Below are 23,104 nucleotides of genomic sequence, written 5' to 3' on the forward strand. Positions count from 1 at the left end.
TACTAAATATGCGGTGAGTAAATGAGGCTGACTTTCTTTTGCAAAAAAGAGCTTTTTTCACTTCTCTGTCTTTTGGCTAAGATCAAGTGTAGCATCAGTTATAGTTTAATAGCTGATATGCTCTCATCATGCCAAATGCCAGGCTGTATGAAGTACAAGCTGGAATCAGGATTGCCAGGAGAAATACCAGTAACCTCAGATATGCAGATGACACCACCCTTATGGCAGAAAGCAAAGAACTAAACAGCCTCTTGAGGAAGGTGAAAGTGGAGAGTGAAAAAGTTGGCTTAAAAGTCGACTTTCAAAGAACTAAGACCATGGCATCCAGTCCCATAACTTCATGGCAAATAGATGGGGAAACGATGGAAACAGAGACAGACTTTATTTTGGGGAATCACTGCAGATGGTGACTGCAGCCATGAAATTAAAAGATGGTTGCTCCTTGGAAGAAAAGCTATGACCAACCTAGACAGCATATTAAAAAGCAGAGACATTACTTTGCCAACAAAGGTCCATCTAGTCAAAGCTGTGGTTTTTCCAGGAGTCATGTGTGGATGTGAGAGTTGGGCTATAAAGAAAGCTGAGTGTTGAAGAATTGATGCTTTTGAACTGTGGTGTTGGAGAAGATTCTTGAGAGTCCCTTGGACTGTAAGAAGAGAGATCCAACCAGTCCATCCTAAAGGAAATCAGTCCTGAATATTCATTAGAAGGACTGATGCTAAAGCTGAAGCTCCAATACTTTGGCCACCTGATGCGAAGAACTGACTCCTTGGAAAAGACCTCATTTTTCCACTCATATCAAAGGGTAACCACTGTCTGGAATTTGGTATATGCAGTGACAGATTTTATTTTCTTGGGCTCTAAAATCACTGTGGACAGTGACTGCAGCCTTGAAATTAAAAGACGCTTGCTTCTTGGAAGGAAAGCTATAACAGACCTAGAAAGCATATTAAAAAGCAGAGACATCACTTTGCTGGCAAAGGTCCGTGTAGTCAAAGCTGTGGTTTTTCCAGTAGTCATGTACGGATTTGAGAGCTGGACCATAAGAAAGGCTGAGCACCGAAGAACTGTGGCTTTAGAATTGTGGTGCTGGAGAAGACTCTTGAGAGTCTGTCAAGGAGATCAAACCAGTCAATCCTAAAGGAAGTCAACCCTGAATATTCACTGGAAGAATTGATACTGAAGCTGAAACTTCAATACTTTGGCTACCTAATGAGAAGAGCCAGTTCATTGGAAAAGACTCTGATGCTGGGAAAGATTGAAGGAAAAGGAGAAGAGGGTAGCAAAGGATAAGATGGTTAGACAGCATCACTGACTGAATGGACATGAATGTGAGCAAACTCTGGGAGATAGTGAGGGACAGGGAAGCATAGCGTGCTGCAGTCCATGGGGTCGCAAAGAGTTGGACGTGACTTAGCGACTGAACAACAACAGATTCATTCTTTCAGCAAGTATGTATTGAGCATCTTCTACATACCAAGCCCATGTATAGGAGCTAGCGATGGATAGGACTGTACCTAGTGAGGAGGATTGGTAAACATGGATTCATGGACGATGGTTTGCATGCTCTAGGTCTTTGTGTAAATGGTGTCACACTGTTATATCGTTTTAAACTTGCTTTGTTCACTCAGCATTGATATATCCAGGTTGATATATCCGGCTTCAGTCCATTCATTTTATCTGCTGTATAGTAGCCCATTCGTTTGCCCCTACTTCCTTATTGACTTGTTTGCAGGTTCTGCTGTTAGCAGACACAGAGGTGGTTCTGATTTCTCCTGGTTGTACCCAGCGCTGACAGAGATGTCCTTTTTCACGTTTCCTTGTGCATGTGTGCAGAGTCCTCAGGATATGCACTCAGAACTGGAGTCTCAGGATCCAAGGAGTTTGTACTTCTTCCATTTTACTCAATGCTGCCAAGCTGCTGTGCCCATCAGTTGTCCCAGATCACATTAGCACCGGCGGAGGATGAGCCACCAGACCTTCTTTTCCAAATCTGTGTGTGTGTTTATGTTTTACGTGTGTCCCTTCCTTAGCATGCCGGTCAGTCAGTCACCATCTTGACTGTCATTCCAGGTCGGGCCGCAGAGCACGCTGGTAAGGACACAGTGTCTCTGTAACCACCTGACCTACTTCGGCAGCGATTTCTTCCTTGTGCCCCGGACGGTGAATGTGGAAGACGTGGCTGAGCTGTTCCTTCGAGTGACCAGCAACCCGGTCGGGGTGTCCCTGCTGGCCAGCCTTGTCGGAATCTACATGCTCATATTCGTGTGGGCTTGGAGGAAGGACCAGGCCGATGCACAGAAGGTGATGAGACTTTGATTCTGAAAGCTCTGTCACAGTGTCTTGAGTATGTTGAACAAGAGGAAGGAAATAAGAGATACCTTTATCGAAAAGAGGCAGGTGAGTGAAGTCACTCAGTCGTGTCCGACTCTTTTCGACCCCATGGACTATAGCCTACCAGGCTCCTGACTTTCCAGGCAATAGTACTGAAGTGGATTGCCATTTCCTTCTCCAGCGGATCTTCCTGACCCAGGGATCGAACCCAGGTCTCCCACATTGTAGACAGACGCTTTACCTTCTGAGCCACCAGGGAAGTCCACCTTTATCGAAAAGAGGCAGGTAGCAGGTAGTAAAAATTCCAGTGGGACTTCTCTTAACATTTCTCTCCATGTCTACTGTCTCAAGGCCCAGGGATTTATCTCTATTTCTCCATTTATTTTTTTTTTTCTTTTAGCCAAGGTTGAATCCTCATATGATTCATTTAGGTCAGGAATAAGCCAAAAGAAAACACACAGAATTTAACTATAATCAAATGCACATTTATCTCACTTAATACATTGGATATGAAAGTTATGGATAAGTCCAAAAAGTTATAATTTAATGTAACTGCAATATGTAAGAAACTTGTATAGAATCTTTTTTTAAACAAAAAATCCTTTGACAGCTTCCTTCTAATTTCTGTTCTATATCTTTCTCATCCTTGCTTCCGTACATGTGGAAATTCTAGAATATGCGAATATACTGTGGGTGTGGAATTACCAATTTTAGTAAATAAAAATACAAGGCACCCAGTTAAATTTGAATTTCAAATAAATAGTGAATGCATATTTAGCATAAATATGACCCCAAATTATTCATCATTTATCTGGAATTCACATTTAGCTAGGTGTCTTATATCTTATCTGATAACCCTTTCTGGGTGGGGGGAAAATGGAGAGATTTAGAGGCCCAAGACCCAATCAGTTGATTTTATGACTGTTTCATTCTCGTGACATAAACCCTGGACTTTCAACCCATAGCCCCCACTTTTATCACTTAACTTAGGTCTGCTTGTCTGTTTTACCTTCTCCCCCATCTCACCCTTGCTTTCCTCGGAGTCACCAAAGCTGCCGTGGTGTATCCTCCTGCTTCTCGCTGGGCTGTAAGGAGTGAAGATCTGCTGGTTTTCTTAATTGTGCTTTTTCCTGCAGGTGAAGGTCACCATCCTGGCTGATAATGACCCCAGCTCTCAATTCCACTACCTTATTGAGGTCTCCACAGGCCATAGAAGAAGGGCCGCGACGACAGCCAACGTGAGCGCAATGAAGGTTCTTCCCTCACTGCTCGGCGCTCTCTGCCATGCGAGCTGCACTCCGATACCCTTGCTGACATCCTGGCACCCAGTCATCCTTCACACAGATCCTGGAGGGCGGTCGTCCTGGTTCTCAACTCTCCATCTAGGGCTTCTCTGACGACCCAATGGTTGAGACTCCATGCTTCCACTGAGGGGATGTGGGTTCGATCCCTGGTCAGGGAACTAAGATCCCATATGCCATGGGGTGCAGCCAAAAACCTTTTAAAAATTGTACATTTGAAGAGCCCTTTCTGCTTGTCTAAGACCCCAGGACCTCATCTCAGTACAGTTTTCTCTGTCTTCATCTTTCCCCTTAGACATAAATCAAAAGACTCATGTTATAACTTGCCATATCTTATCTTTTCTTTGTCCTGATTTAGGTAGTCATCACCCTTTATGGATCAGAGGGGCGGAGCAAGCCCCACCACCTTTGTGACTCCCAGAAGGCAGTCTTTGAACGCGGGGGACTGGATGTGTTCCTCCTGGGCACTCCATCCTCTCTGGGGGAATTACACAGCCTGCGGCTCTGGCATGACAATTCTGGCGCCAGCCCTGCTTGGTAAGTACCCGAATCAGGCTGGTGTGCTGCTTCTCTGCAGCATTCTGGGGAAAGACCTGCACGGCATCACAGTAAATAACTATAATGTTTTGGATCAAATAGTAACAAATACCTGTTTGATTTTAATTTATTTTTCTTTCTTTTTAATATTTTCTCGACTGCACCATGCAGTATGTGGGATCTTAGTTCCCCGATCAGGGATCACACCCGTGCCCTTGCATGGGACGTGCATGTCTTCACCACTGGACCACCAGGGAATTACCTGTTAGATTTTCATTTCAAAGCTGTCTACACAAAAGAAAACCTGGAAAGAAATATTGAAAATTAAGAGATTTTATGAGAGGGAGAATGATAGATTTTTTTAAAAACATCTTTTAAATTATTTATTTTGGCTGTGCCAGATCTTTGTCGCAGTCAGCAGGGGCTACTCCCAGTTGCAGGGTGCAGGCTTCTCATCGCAGCGGCTCCTCTACTCGTGGCTCATGGCCTTTAGAGTGCGGACTTGGTGGTTGTGGCGCACGGGCTTAGCTGCCCCGCAGCATGTGGGATCTTTCCAGACCAGGGATCGAACCCGTGTCCTGTGCATTGGCAGGGAGATTCTCAACCACTGCACCACCAACGGAGTCCCAGGTTTTTTTCCATTAAACATTGTCACTACTGTGAACAGAAAATAGTAACAATGAAACATTGCCCCAAAGTACCATAAGTTAAAAGTATCTCTAAACACAAAAAGCATCTTTAAAGAGTATTTAATACATGACTATATAGAGAATATACTTTGGGTCAAAATGAAGAGCTTAAGGAGAGGGGAAGGAGTGGAATTACAGTTGGGATGTCCCGAAAGAGTTGGAGGCGGTCAGTGCTGAGTGTGCGTGCCTGCCCTGTGCTGGGTCCAGACGCTCCCACGTCTTCCTTCAGCAGCACTCTGAGAATTATGAGAAGTGAGTGGAGAAAGTAGATGATAAAAATTAATTGAGGATGAAGATCATTGGTTTGTTGGGATTAGGAAAAAGGAAGGCAGTGAAGTCAGAGGTCTCAGTGTGTGTTAGTTGCTCAGTCGTGTCCAGCTCTGCAACCCCATGGACCCATGAACTGTAGCCCACCAGGCTCTTCTGTCCTTGGATTCTGGCTTGCCTTTGGATCTTTCTGACCCAGGGATCGAACCCAGGTCTTCCACATTGTGGGCAGATTCTTTACCACTGAGCCACCAGGGCAACCCCAAAGATCTCAGATCCAGGTTTGAGAACTGACCCAGAAACAAGTCAGTTGCTAAATATTTCCCACCTGAAAGGAATATGCATCCAGCCTAAAATTGTTAGCACAAGAAGTCCTTCCCAGGAATTCCTTGGCAGTCCTGTGGTCAGGACTCCACACTTTCACTGCCAAGGGTCTAGGTTCAATTCCTGGTTGGGGAACTAAGATCACACAAGCTGCATGGCATGGCCAAAAAGAAGTTTTAAAAAAGTCCTTCTCTGCTGGACTAGAGACACCAACCATAAGGCCAGGACAGCCCGAGGATTTCCCTGCTGCTTCCATCCTGCTCAGGTATCTACACACCAGTTGGCTCCACTGTTGTTCCGCTCTCTTTCATAAGGTAAATAGGGTATAATAAGCGCTTGAAAGATGCTCAGCATCATTGGTTATCAGGAAACGCAAATTAAAACCACAGCAATAGCAGTAGACACCCACTAGAATGAGTAAAACTAAAAGGTGGAGTGAGGGTGGGGAGCAGTTAAGAGCTCTCACACGCTGCTGAAGGGATGTAAACCAGTACAGCCTCGGTGAAGAACAATTTGGCAGTTTCCTTGTAAGGTTGAACATACGTTTACCCTATGACCCAGAAATTCCACTCCTAGTTATTTACTCAAGATAAGTGAAAACGTATGTCCACTCCAAGTCTTACACAAATACTTTGATAGCAGCTTTATGAAGAATAGCCTCAAACTGGAAACAACACAAATGTCCATCAGCTGAATGAATAAACAAATGTTAGTGCGTTCATTTGGTGGAATATGACCCCTGACAAAGAAGAACAATCTACTGATACAGCAACATGGGCGAATCTCAGAAAGCATTATGTTGAGCAAAAGAAGCCAGACACACAAGAATATGTGAAATTCTGAAAAAAGCAAATTAACCTGTAGAGAGAGGAAGTATATCAGTGGTCACCTGGAGCCCAGGGTGAGCCTGAGGAGGGCTGACTGGAAAGGGGGCGCGGGAACTTTTCAGGGTGGTGATGGTGGTGCTTATTATACAGGTGTATACAGTTGTCCACAATGCAGTGAACAGTACTTTTTATTTTTATTTTTTTGGCTGCACTCCATGGCTTGCAGGATCTTAGTTCCTCAACCAGGGATCAAACTTGTGCCCTTGGCAGTGAAAGCCCAGAGGCCTAACCACTGAACTGCCAGGAAATTCCCTGAACTATATTCTTTAAATGGGTGCCTTTTATCCTATGTAAATTATACCACAACAGAGTTGATTTTTTTTTCAAGTGTGTTTATAAGGGAAAGTCTAGAGCTATATACACTAAATTATTACCAATAGTTATCCCTGGGTAGTAGGATTATGAATTTTTAAGTTTTTCTTCAGGGTAGTTTTAGTTACTTCCAAAAGTTTTAACAATATTTTATAATTATTAGAAATACATTTTTTAATTTAAATAGATATTTCTCTTTGAGGAAACACACAAAGGAATTCACAACACATAAAGGAATTCACACCTATATGATATTTTCCATTTTTCTTACTTTTATCACTGGTTTATATCAATTCTAATTTTATATGGAGTCTTATAATATTTTTTGACTTATAATGACTTTATGCTCCTCATGGAATAGCAATGTTGACTTAGTTGTATTTGTATTCTCAACAGCACATACAGTGCCAAAATTATAGTAGGACTCAATATTTGTTATAATTGATAATTACAGTCTATTGTAACAATAAATATTTGTTACAGTTCTCAAGAGTTACCTGTTCACTTCTAGACTTTGTTATTAAGGCTCTTTCAAAGAATTTTTTTAGTCAATATTTTCTTTTCTTTGTTTAATTGCAAAAGTAATAGATGTTTGAATACAAAAAACTTGGAAAACACAGAGAAGCAAAAGAACTATCCACCCCCAATAAAAAGCAGACTGCCAGCATATTTTCTTAGAAAATGACTATGCTTTCTGTATCTTTATACTGATCGTACTGAATGTATCAACTAGATTGTTCTGACACACATTAGATTCTCTGTTTCTTTTCTGTATGAAAGGAGAGCAGAGAAAAAAACGGTTGACTAGTTTCTCACCAATCAGAAAATGAATATTTTCTCTTTTTTTATACTTTGCTATTAAATGAAAGCTTTAACAAGTAGCTAAGTTTAAATCAAATGCAACTTAGTCACTTGTGATTATATTAACTGCTTCAAAAGAGAGTCCCAGAAATAATTTTAGCTTTAAAGCGATCTGTGCTCCTCACACAGAAAATAACTTCCAAAAAAAAAAAGAAAATAACTTCCAACTAAAATAAGAATTTTGACCAGAGAGATTTGAATGGTTTCGTATAGACTTTTGGAGAAGTAGCATCCTTTCAGTAAAGGAGATTAGCTGACTAGGTGCAAGGTGAAGTCAAACAGGCAGAGCAGAGGTTCTGCAGGACAAATTGGTTGATGGTTGAAATCAGGGGAGAAGACAGAGACACATGGTTTAAAAAAAAAAACGGGTTGAAAAGAGGATGAAGTTTCAGGACCTGTTGCTCTGAAGCCAAGATGAAGCCACAGACCCAAACAAGACAAGTCATTAGTATAAACATTAAAGCCCACTCCCCATGTACACCCCCTTAGACCCTAGTGGTGAAAGATGGAGGCAGATGGGATATTTACAAAGGTGGTGGGGTGCTGTCCCTGTAGAAAGAAGAAATCTTAAGGAATAGAAACACACACTGACTATTCCAGGTTATGGAAGTCTGCATTCTGATATTTGGTACGTGAACTCCTTTAGAGGTTGGGAAGGAGAAAGTGGGATCAGATCTCTTTTCTTTCTTTGGCTCTTGCCCCTACAATGAAGCAGAATCTGTTTACTTGGACACCCTCTGTCAATTATTAAGATTTTCTTTTTTATTTTTATTGCAGTATGATTGATGTACAACTTTATATTTGCTTCAGGTCTGCAACCTAATGATTTGATGTTTGTATGTATTGTGAAATAATCACCATAAGTCTAGTTAACAAGCATCACCATATATAGAGAATTTTTTTCTCATTGTGAGGCTTAAGATCTGCTCTTGTAGCTGTTTTCATATATGCGACACCATATTATTAACTACAGTCGCCATGCTGTATGTTACATCCCCTTGGCTTATTTTATAACTGGCCGTCTGTACCTTTTGACTCTCCTGACCTTTGCCTTTACATTCCACATATAAGTGAGATCATATCTGTCTTTGTCTCTCTCTGACTTATTTCACTTAGGCTAATGCCCTCTATTCATGTCACAAATGGCAAAATTTCATTCTTTTTTTAGTAACTGAATGATATTCCATTGTATACGGTATATATACCACATTTTCTCTATCCATTCAGCCATCAATGGACATTGAGGTTGCTTCCATAAGGTCACTGCTTATTACAGCAATTGATTGATGCCCACCCTCTAACATGATTGTCTTTATTTTACTATAGGTATGTAAGCCAGGTGACTGTCACTGACATCGCAGGTAAAAGGAAATGGCATTTCCTGTGCAACTGTTGGCTGGCCATGGACCTTGGAGACTGTGAGCGCGACCGGGTCTTCATGCCAGTCTCAAAGAAGGAGCTCTTTTCCTTTAGGTACTGTTGAGAAATGATGATGTGCTACCTGTCTCTGAGGCTCTGTTCATTTTCTTCATTATTTTTTCTTTCTGTTCCTTGGACAAGACAATTTCAACTGACCTATCTTCAAGTCTGACCTATCTTCTTTCTCCTGCCAGCTCACATCTGCTTTTGAGCCTTTAGTGAATTTTCCATTTCACTTACTGTATTTTTCAGCTGCACTCTTTCTATTTGTTTTTTTTTTTTTTAATAACTTCTGAGAGCTTCCCTGGTGGTCCAGTGGTTAAGACTCCACACTTCCAGCATACGGGGCAACGGTTCGATTCCTGGTCAGAGAGCTAAGACCCCCATATGCCTTATGGTCAAAAAACCAAAACATGAAACAGAAGCAAAATTGTAAAAAATTCAATGAAGACTTTAAAAATGGTTCACATTTTTTAAAAACTTTTAAAAAATTAGTTAAAAAAAAAAAATTCTCTGGGGACTTCCCCGGTGGTTCATTGGAAGACTCCACACTTCCAATGCAGGCGGCACGGGTTTGATCCCTAAACAGGAATTAAGATCCTGCGTGCCACACAGTGCAACCAGTAATAATAATTTCTGTATCTTCATTAATACTCTATTTAGCAAGACATCATGCTCATTTACTTTCCTTTAGTTACTTCAACATGATTTCCCTTATTTCTTTGAACATATTTAAAATAGCTGATTTGAAATCTTTAGTAAATCCAGTGTCTTGGCTTCCTCAGTAACAATCTGTTGAGTGTGGTGTGTGTGTGTGAGGGAGAGATAGACTTTGTTTCTTTTCATGTCTTGTGATCTTCTGTTGAAAACCCAACATTTTAAATAATGAAATGTGGCCACTCTGAAGATCAAACCTCCTTCCTCTCCCCCAGTACTTGTTCTTAGTGTCCGTTATTGTCCTGTGTCTGTTTCGAACTAATTCTATAAAATCTGTATTTCTATCGTATGTGAAACTGAAGTTCTTGCTCAGTCAGTTCAGTGGGCAGCTAACAGCTAGACAGAGACCTCTTTAAAGGCCTGAGCCAGTAAGCCTCCCAGCCTTTGCTGAGGGGTTTTGCACACATGTTGTGCCATGCCTTCCGCATGCAGCCAGGTGGCTGACAGCTCTGCCTGAGCCTTCACTTCCTGCTTGCTGAGAGCTTCAGGGTTCTTCCAGGAGTAGAAGTGTAGGGCCTGCTCAGGTGTTTCCTGAGCATGCCCACATCCCCGGGCGTGCACATGGCCTCCTATCATTAGACTCCCAGGACTGTGTCGAAGCTTTTCAAAACTCCTGTGGACCTCTGACTTTCTCAGGCTTTGTGATGAGCCCGTTGTTTGCCTGCCTTATCAGGCAGCTGTGAAGTTAAACAGTTGCCTCTTAACATTTTTGACAGTGCCCTCAAAGAAGAAGCATTTTTCACTGGATGAGTGTCCAGTCATATCAAATAAGGGCAGTCTTGCAAGTGGAGTTTTCCCGGGAACTACCAGACAAGTCAGATAATGACGGCTCTCTGGGAAGGATGCTTTTAATCCCCTTCTGCCCCCTCTAGTGACTGCCAGGCTGCTGGATTTCACTGTGATTGAAGGCTCTTGGTTTTCAAGGTTACCATGGAGCTAGGGAAAGGGAGATGGGGAAATAGGGCCAATTAAAATGCCACAAAATTCTCTGTTCTTACTGATATTTAACCGTTTTTCTTATGTAAACACTCCCAGGTTGCTACAAACCTTTGGTTACTTACCTGAGTTCTGAAAATTTGATTCTAACTTTTTAAAAGAAGTTTTATCATTGTTTTTGTGGAAGAATTTTCAGAGGTATTCCTTCCACTGTTTCCACTGACCCAAATGGATTTAGACAGTTTACTACTTAGAGCAGTAGTAGCAGCCAGAGCAGTAATTTGTGGCAGCTCCCTGATTTGACAGGGTGATGTGATGAGAGCCAGCTGTGAGCTGCACAAGCAGTAGAGGTATGTTACAAAAGAGGAACCCCAAAACCAGGAGACGCTGATCTATGAGCTGCCAGAAAACCTGTCCATCCTTCCCTATAGAATAAGACCTTATCTTTATCAGCCTGCAATGTAGGCAAATCTCTCAAGGGGTGAGAAGAAGGCATGTCTATCTTTATTACCCTAGAAAGTCTCTGGGAAGCAAGAAGTCTCTGTCTTTATAATCTGGAAATGTAAATTGTCTCCAAAGAGAGTTCCTGATTCTGTCTTTTTAGGGCTGTCTGCTTACACTAAGATACTTGAAAACATAGTCCAGGAGCAAAGTTTGTATAAATGCCTAAATGTGAAGCGTTCATGGAGGACTGCCTTTCAGCACTGCCTCTGTTGTTATGTCAGTCTACCTGTTATTCTTCTAAAGTATGTTGTCTTTTCTCTTTTTAGTATTTTCTCTTTATCCTTGATGTTCCAAATTTTACCATATTTCTTTTCACTATGGATTTACCTTTTTTTAAAATCCTGTTTAGCACTCAGAGTGTACTTTAAAAAAGTTTTATTGTGGTAAAATACATGTAAAATGTGCTCTTTGGGGTTGGGGGGTGGCGTGCTGCATGGCATACAGGATCTTAGTTCCCTGACCACTGGAAGCCTGAAGTCTTAACCACCGGACCTCCAGGGAGGGGGGTCCCAAAATGCACTTTTGATATACAGAGTCATGTGTTTAATAAACAGAAATTCTCAAATGTCACTTCTGAAAATACTGCTCCTCTGACATTCCCTCGCTATATGCAAAGTCTCTCTAACGATCCTCCGTGTTTTTAAGCCACTCTTGCGTGCATATCTTTTTTGTCTGTCTGTGGCAGTTCACTGATTTTTCTCTTAAACCAGTGTCTCTTTCTCCTAATTATTTTGTTTTGAGGACCATATTTTTCCATTTTAAGATTTCAAATGTATTTTATTTCTGGGTTTTTCTTCATTTTTTATTCTTTTAAAGTGAACATTATTCCTTGTATCATTTTTATATCATTAGTTACTGTCAAGTTCTTTATTTCATAGATGTATAAAATGTAGCAGGGATTGGTTAAATTGACTTGCTCCAGATGAAGCACATAAGAAACAGCAGAGGCTCAGGTCTTATCCCCTCTCCTGTTGAAGATTCTTTCTTCTAAAGCACATGGCCTCCCCTCAAGGCCATTGGATCTTCCTGCAGATTGCTGAGACATGAGATACAGTAGTAGCAAACAAAACAATCACTACAGTGCAAGTAGCAACTGACATTTTCTTCTTTTTTTTATGTATATATATATATATACTTTTTGAACTTTGTTCTGTATTGCGGTATAACTGATTAACAAGGTGTGGCGGTTCCAGGTGGACAGCCAGTGTGCTCAGCCACGCGTACACATGTATCCCTTCTCCCCCAAAGCCCCCCTCCCATCCAGGCTGCCTCATAATATTGAGCAGAGTTCCATCTGCTGTTCAGTAGGTCCTTGTTGGTTATCCATTTTAAATATAGCAGTGTGTACATGACCTTCCCAAACTTCCTCACTATCCCTCCCCCTGCAACTGTTTTCTAAGTTGGTGAGTCTCTTTCTGTTTTGTAGCTTTACTTGTATCTTTGAGCAACCTGAAACACTTCAAGTCTTTGCCAGACTGTCCCACAAAATTAGTTTCTTCTGGCCTGAAATATTGTGTTGGCTGCCTTTTTCAGCATTAGATTTATAAATATGTTTAGGAATTTGGGGTTGTAGGTTGGTTTCATCTTTAAATCTCAATCTCTCTCTCCTCCACATATCCCTGACGAGTACTTTTCTCAATTTTTTTCATTCAGCCCTTCACATCACCAGTCTAGAACTAGGGTCTATTTTATTACCCCATTTTGGAGCCCCTGGTCCTCAGAGAAACTAAGGAAACGACCTGTCACACACCTTGTCATGAGCCAGGGGGTCTCTTGGCTGTGTTCCTGGTTGAGGGGCTGCCCGCTGTCCCCTGCCTCCCTACTTACAAATGTGTAGCCCTGCGGGGGAGCCTGGCGGGCTGCCGTCTCTGGGGTCGCAGAGTCGGACACGACTGAAGCGACTTGGCAGCAGCGGCAGCCCTGAGGTAGTTTTTTTGTTCTGCAGAGTTCTTCCTTGAGCTCCAGCCTCAGCCCTGGCTTCAGGCAGTGAAGTTGGCTTTACCTGCCCTTCCTTTCCCTCCTTCCATGAATCACTGTCAGCTTCTCTCTGGGAATCAAACTTTGACCTGTGTATACCTTGGCACCCCACTCCAGTACTCTTGCCTGGAGAATCCCATGGATGGAGGAGCCTGGTGGGCTGTGGTCCATGGGGTCTCGAAGAGTCGGACACGACTGAGTGACTTCACTTTCACTTTTCACTCTCATGCTTTAGAGAAGGAAATGGCAACCCACTCCAGTGTTCTTGCCTGGAGAATCCCAGGGACGGGGAAGCCTGGTGGGCTGCCGTCTATGGGGTCACACAGAGTCGGACACGACTGAAGCGACTTAGCAGCATGCCTTCTTCCAAACCCGGAGCTCAGAATCCTGTGGCTTCTTCCCCACTTACCATCTTTTTTCTCATCCCATCCCTCTTCTTCAGAGACATTTATTTTGTTTTTAAGCCCAGCTAATATTTTGAATTTTTTCTTTTTATATTGTATTTATAGTTTCTTTGGAGAGTAGAGAAGGTTCTCCAAGTATGAGTTTACCTTATATAAGTTTACCATACCTTGTAACTATCTTGAGTGGAAAAAGTGAAAATGTTAGTCATTCAGTCATGTCAGATTCTTTGTGACCCCAGCCCACCAAGGCCCCTCTGTCCATGGAATTCTCCAGGCAAGAATACTGGAGTGGGATGCCATTTCCTACTCCAGGGGATCTTCCCGTCCCATGGATCAAACCCAGGTCTCCTTCATTGCAGGCAGATTCTTTACCGTCGGAGCCACCAGGGAAGCCCCTATATTGAGTGGAAGCTTAATGCAAACTTTCCAAGAATAAAAAAGACTTATCAAAACCTCTGGTAAAGCCAAAACAAGGTTTTAGTTTTAAAATCTCATAAAGTTACCCTTATCCTCAAAAACCTATTACCCTATGGTAACAACAACAGCAGCAAAAATCATACCGTGTCACCTGAAAGCTGCTTCACAAGGGTGTTGAGCAGTGGCTGAGCTGTCGATGTGTCGCTTGCCGCCAGGTGAACCACATCTCAAACGAGGCCATGTTCAGAATGAAATCTCATGCATTTCCTGTTCTGATTTATCTTGTTAGACACCTGTTCTCCTCCATGATCATAGAGAAGTTCACCCAGGATTGCTTGTGGCTCTCAGTCGCAACTCGACACCCCTGGAACCAGTTTACGAGGGTCCAGCGGCTCACCTGCTACATGACCCTCCTTCTCTGCAACATGGTCACCAACGTCATGTTCTGGAAGGTGAACAGTACCACCACCAAGAGAGATGAGCAAGCTCGGGGTGAGCCCTGACGTGTGCTGTTTGTGGCAGGTAGTCCTTCTTCTACACGCCATTCCTCCCTTCCAAGTTAGAAACGGAGTCACCGGGGGCCTTCATTTTTCCTCTGCTGCCCTCCCATTAGAGTACTCATCTAATTCTACTCTTAAATGAGAATACTCATTTACTCTAACATTAGAATACACATTTTCTCATTGATCTCACTCATTAACAAATGAAATGGCCTTAGAGACACTTCAGGATCTTGACTGTCAAAATAACTTGCTATCCTTGGATAATCATAGTCAATTGGTAAATAAATATTTAAACTGCAGGACGAAGAGCATGGACTTTGGACCTGGCATGGGGAGGAGAGGGCGGGATGAGCTGAGAGAGCAGCTGACATGTGCAGTACCACGTGTGAACTGGGTAGCTAGTGGGAAGCCGCTGTAGAACACAGGGAGCTCAGCTCGGGGCTCTGTGCTGACCTGGGGAGGCAGGATGGGAGTAGGGGTGGGAGGGGGGCAATGAGGGAGGGGATATATTAATGTGTTCTCACAGCTGATTGACAATGCTGCACAGCAGAAACTAGCACAACATTGTAAAGCAGTTACACTCCAATTAAAATAAATTTTAAAACAACACTTAAACCTGGGAGAGGAGTATCTCGGAGATGATTTTAATGGTCGAGGATGAGGGTTGACGTCATGCTTTTCTTTTTCAGTGGGCCCGTTTTCTGTGACCTGGTCTGAACTGCTCGTCAGCATCCAAACTGCAGTCATCTTTTTCCCCATCAGTCTTGTGATCGGGCGGCTTTTCCCGTTGATCCAACCACAGGAGCCTCTGCCTGTCTTTCCTCCCATCCAGGCCTCCTGCCCCTCGGATGCTTCTTCAGAGCCTCTCTCTCTCACGGAGGTGGTTGAGGTGAGCGTGGTATCAGAGTTTAAAGGTAAATGTCATGCTGCCCTCCCTGACGTGGTGGAGAAGGCCAGTGAACACGAGGCTCTCCGGCAAGGCTCCGGAGCTCTATTAACTAGAGCTGTGCTCTAATTAGAGCTGTACTCTAATCCCTGTGCCCTGAGCCATCGTCATCCTGCCTCTAGTTCTTTCTCTTGATTCTGGAGTGTTCTCAGCACTGACGTGAGTGCAGAATGCCCTGCTCTGGAGGTGTCTTAGTTTTTTGATGTTTGTTCAAACTCTTCTTCTTTCATCCTAGATTCTTTCCTAAATAAAACTAGTTCTGAAGCTACTGTGAGGTGACTTCTTTGTGAAAAAGGAGAGAGAAAGTGAAAAATTGAGGTCATTTACACTGAGCATAGGGCTTCCCAGGTGGCACTAGTGGTAAAGAACCCACGTGCCAACGCAGGAGACGTTAGGGGACACACATTCCATCCCGGGTCGGGAAGACCCCCTGGAAAGGGAAATGGCAACCCACTCTGTATTCTTGGCTGGAGAATCTCATGGACAGAGGAGCCTGGAGGGCTACGTAGTCCATGGGGTCGCAAAGAGTCAGACACAACTGAAGCGACTTAGCGTGCACACACACTGAGCGTATGCCCCTCCGAGAAGATAAACCGTCTCGTGACTGTCTCTAATTGCTCCCAGGCCTGAGTTTAATGTAAAACTGACTTTTCTCTTCTTGGTTCCACTTTCAGGAATTAAAGGAAACTGTGGGATTCCTGCTCAGGAGAAATACGTACCTACTCTCAGAGTGCGAACCATCTTCATGGCGTTCTGATAGCATAAACGAGCTGCTGAAGCTTTTGTCTAGCCTCATCTGTTCTTACTTAGAGCATCCAGGCTGTCCCCAGCAGGCAGGACACTACTGGGCAAATGGTAAAGTTCAGTAAGTTTCAGGATCTGATCTTTTATCTGCCCCCACCCCACACACCTGACACGCTCTCAGCATAATCAACAGGCATGATGCCAGCTTCTGCTGTTTTTTCATTTCCTTAAACTCCCAGCAGAGGGCAGACAGCTCTGCTACCTCTCAGAGCTTCTGAGACAGCATATCTGGTCTTAAAAAGTAAAGGTTAAAAGAAAAACCCACCAAAAATGTCCTCTGTCTCAGACCCCCCCATACTTCATCTGCTTCGTCAGAGGCTGTGAAAGCGTGTCATTCTCTTTCTTCTATGGAATGATGAGATTGTGTGACTTATGAATTCTTGAATTTAGTTTGGGCCTTCTAAGCACTCTACTTCCCTGGTGGCTCAGACGGTAAAGCATCTGCCTACAATGTGGGAGACCTGGGTTCCATCCCTGTGTCGGGAAGATCCCCTGGAGAAGGAAATGGCAACCCACTCCAGTACTCTTGCCTGGAAAATCCCCTGGACGGAGGAGCCTGGTAGGCTATAATCCATGGGGTCACAAAGAGTCCAACACGACTGAGCGACTTCACACTCACATTCTGCTAAGTCACTTCAGTCGTGTCCAACTCTGTGTGACCCCATAGACGGCAGCCCAGCAGGCTCCCCCGTCCCTGGGATTCTCCAGGCAAGAACACTGGAGTGGGTTGCCATTTACTTCTCCAATGCATGAAAGTGAAAAGTGAAAGTGAAGTCGCTCAGTCATGTCCAACTCAGCGACCCTGTGGACTGCGGCCCACCAGGCTCCTCCGTCCATGGGGTTTTCCAGGCAAGAGTGCTGGAGTGGGGTTCACATGTACTGAAGTTCTGGTGAAAAAACTCAATTAGCTTTAAAAATTACTTTGATCCTCTATCAAAGTAATATAGGATTTTACAAATTGTTGCAAATATACCAGCATGCTCAGAGAATACAGTTCTGTATTCTTCAGTCTTCATCAACTAGGAAATTTAACCTCATCATCAGTTAACAGGGGCTTCCCTGATAGCTTAGTTGGTAAAGAATCCGCCTGCAATGCAGGAGACCCTGGTTCAACTCCTAGGTTGGGAAGATCTGCTGGAGAAGGGATAGGCTACCCACTCCAGTATTCTTGGGCTTCCTTTGTGGCTCAGCTGGTAAAAACTCCGCTGGCAATGTGGGAGACTTGGGTTCAATCCTTGGGTTGGGAAGATCCCCTGGAGAAGGGAAAGGCTACCCACTCAGGCATTCTGGCCTGGAGAATTCCATGGTCTGTGTAGTTCGTGGAGTCGCAAAGAGTCCTACACAACTGAGGGACTTTCACTTTCATCAGCTAACAGATTGCTCATTTCTACCAAGAATTTCTGTTTCTTGAAATCCTCCACTTGTTCACATGTCAACCTGGGCTGTATTTTCAGTGGTTGCTGAAAACCACCGTCATTTCTGCAGTTACCTGCTCAGAGTTCTGCAGAGGCTCCAGTCTCACTTACAGACACCAGGTCCCACCCAGGCTGATCACCCCAGTGACTTCCTTGATGCAGTCCACCAACTACAAAAACTCCAGGAACTCTTGGAAACCCATGTTCTTCCCACAGAGCAAGGGCTATCCAGGTAACACATCCCACTGGGCTTTACCACATGTAGTCTTCCTAAACCTCTCTGTCAGCTGTTGACGAGGTTGGTTATTCCTTCAACTTCTGTTCCTAAGGGAGGCAACCAGTTTCCCCATCCTGAGCCCAGAAGAAGGGAAGCAGCGTGTCTCTAAAGGCTGGCACAGATGGTTGACATACTTCTGCTGGCTCCTTCTGGGTGTCACTAGCCTGGCCTCAGCCTTCTTTACAGCACTTTATAGCCTGGAACTGAACAAAGACCAAGCCACCAGCTGGGTTATTTCGATGATACTGTCATTGCTTCAGAACACCTTCATCAGCCAGCCAGCAAAGGTACGTGAGGAACTGTCACGCCAGCATGGGAGGAGGCGCTGTAGTTGCAGGAAGCTTGGGGAACCAAGGTCTGTGAGTCAGTCCAAGGTGCCTCATGGTTCTGACAGCTTGACAAGAACAAAAAACAAATTGACAGGGTAAAATTTGTTAGGGGTGTGGGTGTAGTAGTCATGGAAAAAACGAAGAACTGGTAAGACTGGTAGAAGTTTAGCAGAAAAGGATGGGGGAGTTAAGAGAGACAAGTTAAAAAATCAATAATAGGGCATCCCAGGTGGCACTAGTGGTAAAGAACCCACCTGCCAGTTCAGGAGACCCAGGTTCAGTACCTGGGTCCAGAAGATCCACTGGAAGAAGGCATGGAACCCGACTCCAGTATTCTTTCCTGGAGAATTCCATAGACAGAAGAGCCTGGCGGGCGAGAGTCCATAGGGTCACAAAGAGTTGGACACGACTGAGGGGACTTAACACACATGCAAACAAAAAATCAATAATAAACTACTAAGTAAGAAAACTTACTTTTTAAAAAATCTTCCTTTTCCTTAAACTTTAAGGAAAATGTCACACACAAAAGTATAGGAAGTAGTATGCTGCTGCTGCTGCTGCTGCTAAGTCGCTTCAGTCATGTCCGACTGTGTGACCCCATAGACAGCAGCCCACCAGGCTCCCCCCGTCTCTGGGATTCTCCAGGCAAGAACACTGGAGTGGGTTGCCATTTCCTTCTCCAATGCATGAAAGTGAAAAGTGAAAGTGAAGTTGCCCAGGCGTGTCCGACTCTTAGCGACCCCATGGACTGCAGCCTACCAGGCTCCTCCATCCATGGGATTTTCCAGGCAAGAGTACTGGAGTGGGGTGCCATTGCCTTCTCCGAGGAAGTAGTATAATGAATCCTAAATTCCTGTTACCCAGATTCAACAGTTACCCCACAATTCATGGCCAGTCTTGTTTCATCTATCTTGGGAAAAAATACCAGACTTCATATCATTTTATCCATAAAGATTTCAGCCAGACAAACACTCTTCTTTTTAAAACATAAATATAAGCCATTATCACACCTAAATAACAATTTCCTGATATCTACACAACAGTATGAATGTATGTAACACTGCTGAACTGGTCACCTTAAAATGGTTAAGGTATATTTTAAACTTAAAATGGTAAGTTTTTTGTTATGTGTATTTTACTACAGTTTTTAAAAATCCAATCAGTGTTCACATTTTCCCAGTTGTCTCCTAAGTGTTTATAGTTTTTTTGTTCAAATCAAGATCTAAATAAGGTCTGTGTGTTGCAGTGAGTTGCTTTGTCACATGTTTTTAATTTATTTATTTTGATGTTTAACTGCACCAGTCTGTGTTGCTGCATGCGGGCCCTTCTTTGAGTCTGTGGGCTCAGTACTCGGGGCACAGCTGCCTAGTTGCTCTGGTGGCATGTGGGATCTTCCTAGACCAGGGATCAAACTCATATCCCTTGCACTGGCAGGCAGATTCTTAACCACTGGACCATCGGGGAAGTCCTGTCTCATGCATTTTTATACTTAATCTAGGAACTTCCCTGGTGGTCTAGTGGGTAAGACTCTGTGCTTCCAGTGCAAGGGGCCCAGGTTCCATCCCTGGTCAGGGAACTAGATCCCACCCAGTGTAGCCAAATAAATAAATAATAAACAAGTTTTTTTAAGAGACTTTAAAAAATAAGTAATCTATAAGTTCTTTGTCCCTTTATCTCTTTCCCTCGTTTTCTGTTCTTGCTACTTTTCTTACAGTGTATGTGTGTTGAAGAAACCAAGTTGTCCTATAGTCTCCAACATTCTAAATTTTGGTGACAGGATTACTTATGCTTTAAGAACCCACAAGCAGACCTGGGGAGCTTTTAAAGCATTTGGTGCCAGGCCTCTCTCCAGACCAGTCAAATCATAATCCCTGGAGATGGATCCAAGGCCCAGAATGTCATAAACTTCCCAGGTGATTCCAAAGAAGAGCCCCGTTTGAGAAGCACTGATCGTAAAAGATGGACAGAGTACAAGGAATACAAGAGTGGGTAAACTGCAGGAAGAGACAGATGGAAAAAATAACAGGAGCTCTTCAGGAGAGTCCATTATAGCAGACACACAGAGAAAGACTTTGAGGAAATGAAAAAGGCGATTTGCAGATTTTAAGGATTCAGAATTTGAATTGAAGATGTCATTATTGAGAATCAAATTAATGGACCAGGATGATCAAACTTAAAATAATGCAAAACATAAACGAAAATAGACAGTAGATCCAGTTAAGAGGAGTGGTAGTAATTAAACAGTCTAAAAAATTCCGTTGTTGCAAACAAATACTGAATTTGTTGAAAGGCCTTAACTATTTCCGGGCATAACTAATTTAAAAAGATACACACCGAAATGGAGGACAGGAGTTCTGGAGTGGGGCCCAAGGTTCTGAAATCAGCTAGTTGCCAGGTGATGGCTGCTCACCCGTGGATCACACTTCGGGGGGTATCACTGTGGATGCAACCCTAGTTTCTCTGAAAAGTCACTATTACAAGAGAAAGTTCATGAGGGAGGGCTGTTCTAGGTCCTTGAAATAAATGAGCCATTTTTAATATGGATTAGACAGTATCCTAGGAAGTTATTGGTCATTTCCTTAAGTGTAATAATGGTATGAAAATGGCCTGATTATTAGGAGGCCTTGAACCTTGCACATGTGTGCTCAGTCACGTCCGACCCTGTGTGACCCCATGGACTGTAGCCTGTCAGAAAAACCCCATGAGATTTTCCAGGCAAGAATACTGGAGTGGGTTGCCATTTCCTTCTCCAGGGGATTTTCCCGACCCAGGGATCGAACCTGCATCTCCTGAATCAGCTGGCAGATTCTTTACCACTAGCACTACCTGGGAAGCTCCAGTTTTTAGGAGGCACATGCTTAAAAACAGGCAGCCCTTGCCTTGAACTGTTGTAGTTGGTGCATGAATTTCAGTTACCATGGTTCAGCTAGATAACACCAGTTGCCAGCAAGACAGTTCAAATCTCAGTGTGGTATATCAACCATGAGTGATCACATAAAACACCAGCTGCTACTAGACCTTCAGCCCATAATTCACTGTGTACAACATGTATTTTTAGGTGTCTGTCATGATCCATGACCAGTCCTGTCACATCTCAGAGCCTGGCTGACTGCTCGCTGGTCATCCCGTTTATGTATAGACAGCAGATTGTGTAGTTGTGTTACTTTCTTGTCTCTCAGTCATAAACTGTGACATTTGACCATAAAATGGATAACGGAAAGAGGAATTTGGCCAAAAAAGACCAAAATGCAGCAAATTAACAACATGATAATGCAAAGTGAAATTTGAATAGAATGTGAATGGAGTTAATCCGAGAAGCAGCTGGCCGTAGGAAGATTGCCTGTGTTCAGGGGACTATACACAGTGGCCAGATGAATTTAGTGAGGTCGAACTTACCAACTTAAATGAAGAAATTGGTTATGAGGAAAAGGATGATGACATCCTGGAGGAATTAACACCAGCAAAAAAAAAAACAAAAAACTAATATTAAATGAACTCTACGGGGTCGCTAAGAGTCAGACACGACTGAGCGACTTCACTTTCACTTTTCACTTTCACGCATTGGAAAAGGAAATGGCACCCCACTCCAGTGTTCTTGCCTGGAGAATCCCAGGGACGGGGGAGCCTGGTGGGCTGCCGTCTCTGGGGTCACACAGAGTCGGACACTACTGAAGCGACTTAGCAGCAGCAGGAGATATTTCACAGCATTGAAAGCAGAAAGGATAAGAGGCTGGAAGCCAGTGCAAACTTAAAACAGTATGACAGTTCACCAAACAGATAGAAAAGATGCTGTCCCCAAATTCTAACTTATACAAGAAAAGGAAGGACAGCATTGTTCAAATTAGTCTTGATAAATTTTTCTTTTGAAGAAATAACTTTAATTCTTAATGTTTCTGATGTTTTAAATTACATACTAATTCTACTGCTTTTAAATTTTTCCTTGTATCTTTATAGCCCACAATAAGAGATTTTAATGGTTTGACATGAGTCTTTTTTTTCCCCCTAAGGTAGAAGATTGTCTTTATTTTTTGTTTCTTAATTTAGTTGGCTGCACCCGCTGTTAGTTGCAGCATGCAGGATCTAGTTCCCTGACAGGGATCCAACCCAGGCCCTCTGCTTCGAGTGCATGGAGTTGAAACAACTGAACCACCAGGGAAGTCTCCTGAATTCTTAGATGTCACAGAACAATCATACTTTTCCCCACTGATGATTAAGATCACCTTGCACAGTTTCAGCTTGCAAGATCATTTATGTGATCCCACACTGCCATGCAAAGTGAGAACTACCTTTAATTAGGTATGAAATGTCATGATGTCTGTTATTTTCAAATGGTTCAAAAAAGTAAATACGGTGAAATGTTAGCTTTTGTATCTTCCAATTTTTATGTATGTTTAAAAATTTTAATAAGGAATTATATACTCAAATGTAAGAGTTTGCAGAAGAAAAATTATATAAAACTATTTTTAAAAGAAAATATATGGGAAAATCTATGTAACCTTAGGTTAGGCAAAGAGTTCTTGTGTTGTTCCTTCGCTAAATTGTGTCCAACTCTTTGTGACCCCGTGGACTGTAGCACACCAGGCTTCCCTGTCCTTCACTATCTCCCAAAGTTTGCTCAAATTCATGTCCATTGAGTCAGCGATGCTGTCTAACCATCTTATTCTCTGCTGACCTCTTCTCCTTTTGCCTTCAATCTTTCCCAGCATCAGGGTCTTTTCCAGTGAGTTGGCTCTTCACATCAGGTGACCAAAGTATCGAAGCGTCAGCATCAGTCTTTCCAATGAATATTCAGGGTTGATTTCCTTTAGAATTGACTGGTTTGATCTCCTTGCATTTCAAGAGTTCTTTTAATTCTACCAAAAGCACAACTCAGAAAAGAAAAAATTGATAAATAGGGCTTCACCAAAATTAAACATTTTGCTCCAGGAAAGACACTTTTTAAAA

General features: G+C 43.1%; 1 protein-coding gene and 1 pseudogene across 7 annotated transcripts in view; both read left to right on the forward strand.

Moving 5' to 3' along the window:
• The window catches only part of PKD1L3 (polycystin 1 like 3, transient receptor potential channel interacting), an 80,180-nt gene that overhangs the window by 28,106 nt on the left and 28,970 nt on the right, over positions 1 to 23,104 (forward strand). For 6 of the 7 annotated variants that reach the window (XR_015145702.1, XR_015145703.1, XR_015145704.1 and 3 more), the window contains 9 exons: positions 2,074 to 2,304; positions 3,471 to 3,572; positions 3,994 to 4,172; positions 8,839 to 8,985; positions 14,176 to 14,378; positions 15,079 to 15,278; positions 16,010 to 16,190; positions 17,594 to 17,786; positions 17,884 to 18,118. Coding sequence is in view for 2 of the 7 variants with exons in the window: in XM_086351564.1 (XP_086207690.1) it covers positions 2,074 to 2,304; positions 3,471 to 3,572; positions 3,994 to 4,172; positions 8,839 to 8,985; positions 14,176 to 14,378; positions 15,079 to 15,278; positions 16,010 to 16,190; positions 17,594 to 17,786; positions 17,884 to 18,118 (1,671 nt within the window). In the remaining 5 variants the exon portion in view is untranslated. Of the gene's footprint in view, positions 1 to 2,073; positions 2,305 to 3,470; positions 3,573 to 3,993; positions 4,173 to 8,838; positions 8,986 to 14,175; positions 14,379 to 15,078; positions 15,279 to 16,009; positions 16,201 to 17,593; positions 17,787 to 17,883; positions 18,119 to 23,104 lie in introns of all 7 variants that reach the window. The other variant, XR_015145706.1, reaches the window with a different exon arrangement.
• LOC147353519 (U2 spliceosomal RNA) lies at positions 57 to 222 on the forward strand (annotated as a pseudogene).

The sequence above is a fragment of the Bos grunniens genome, chromosome 18 (assembly GCF_055505025.1).
Source record: "Bos grunniens cultivar Pamir isolate PY7600 chromosome 18, Bosgru_T2T1.0, whole genome shotgun sequence".
Classification (NCBI taxonomy): domain Eukaryota; kingdom Metazoa; phylum Chordata; class Mammalia; order Artiodactyla; family Bovidae; genus Bos; species Bos grunniens.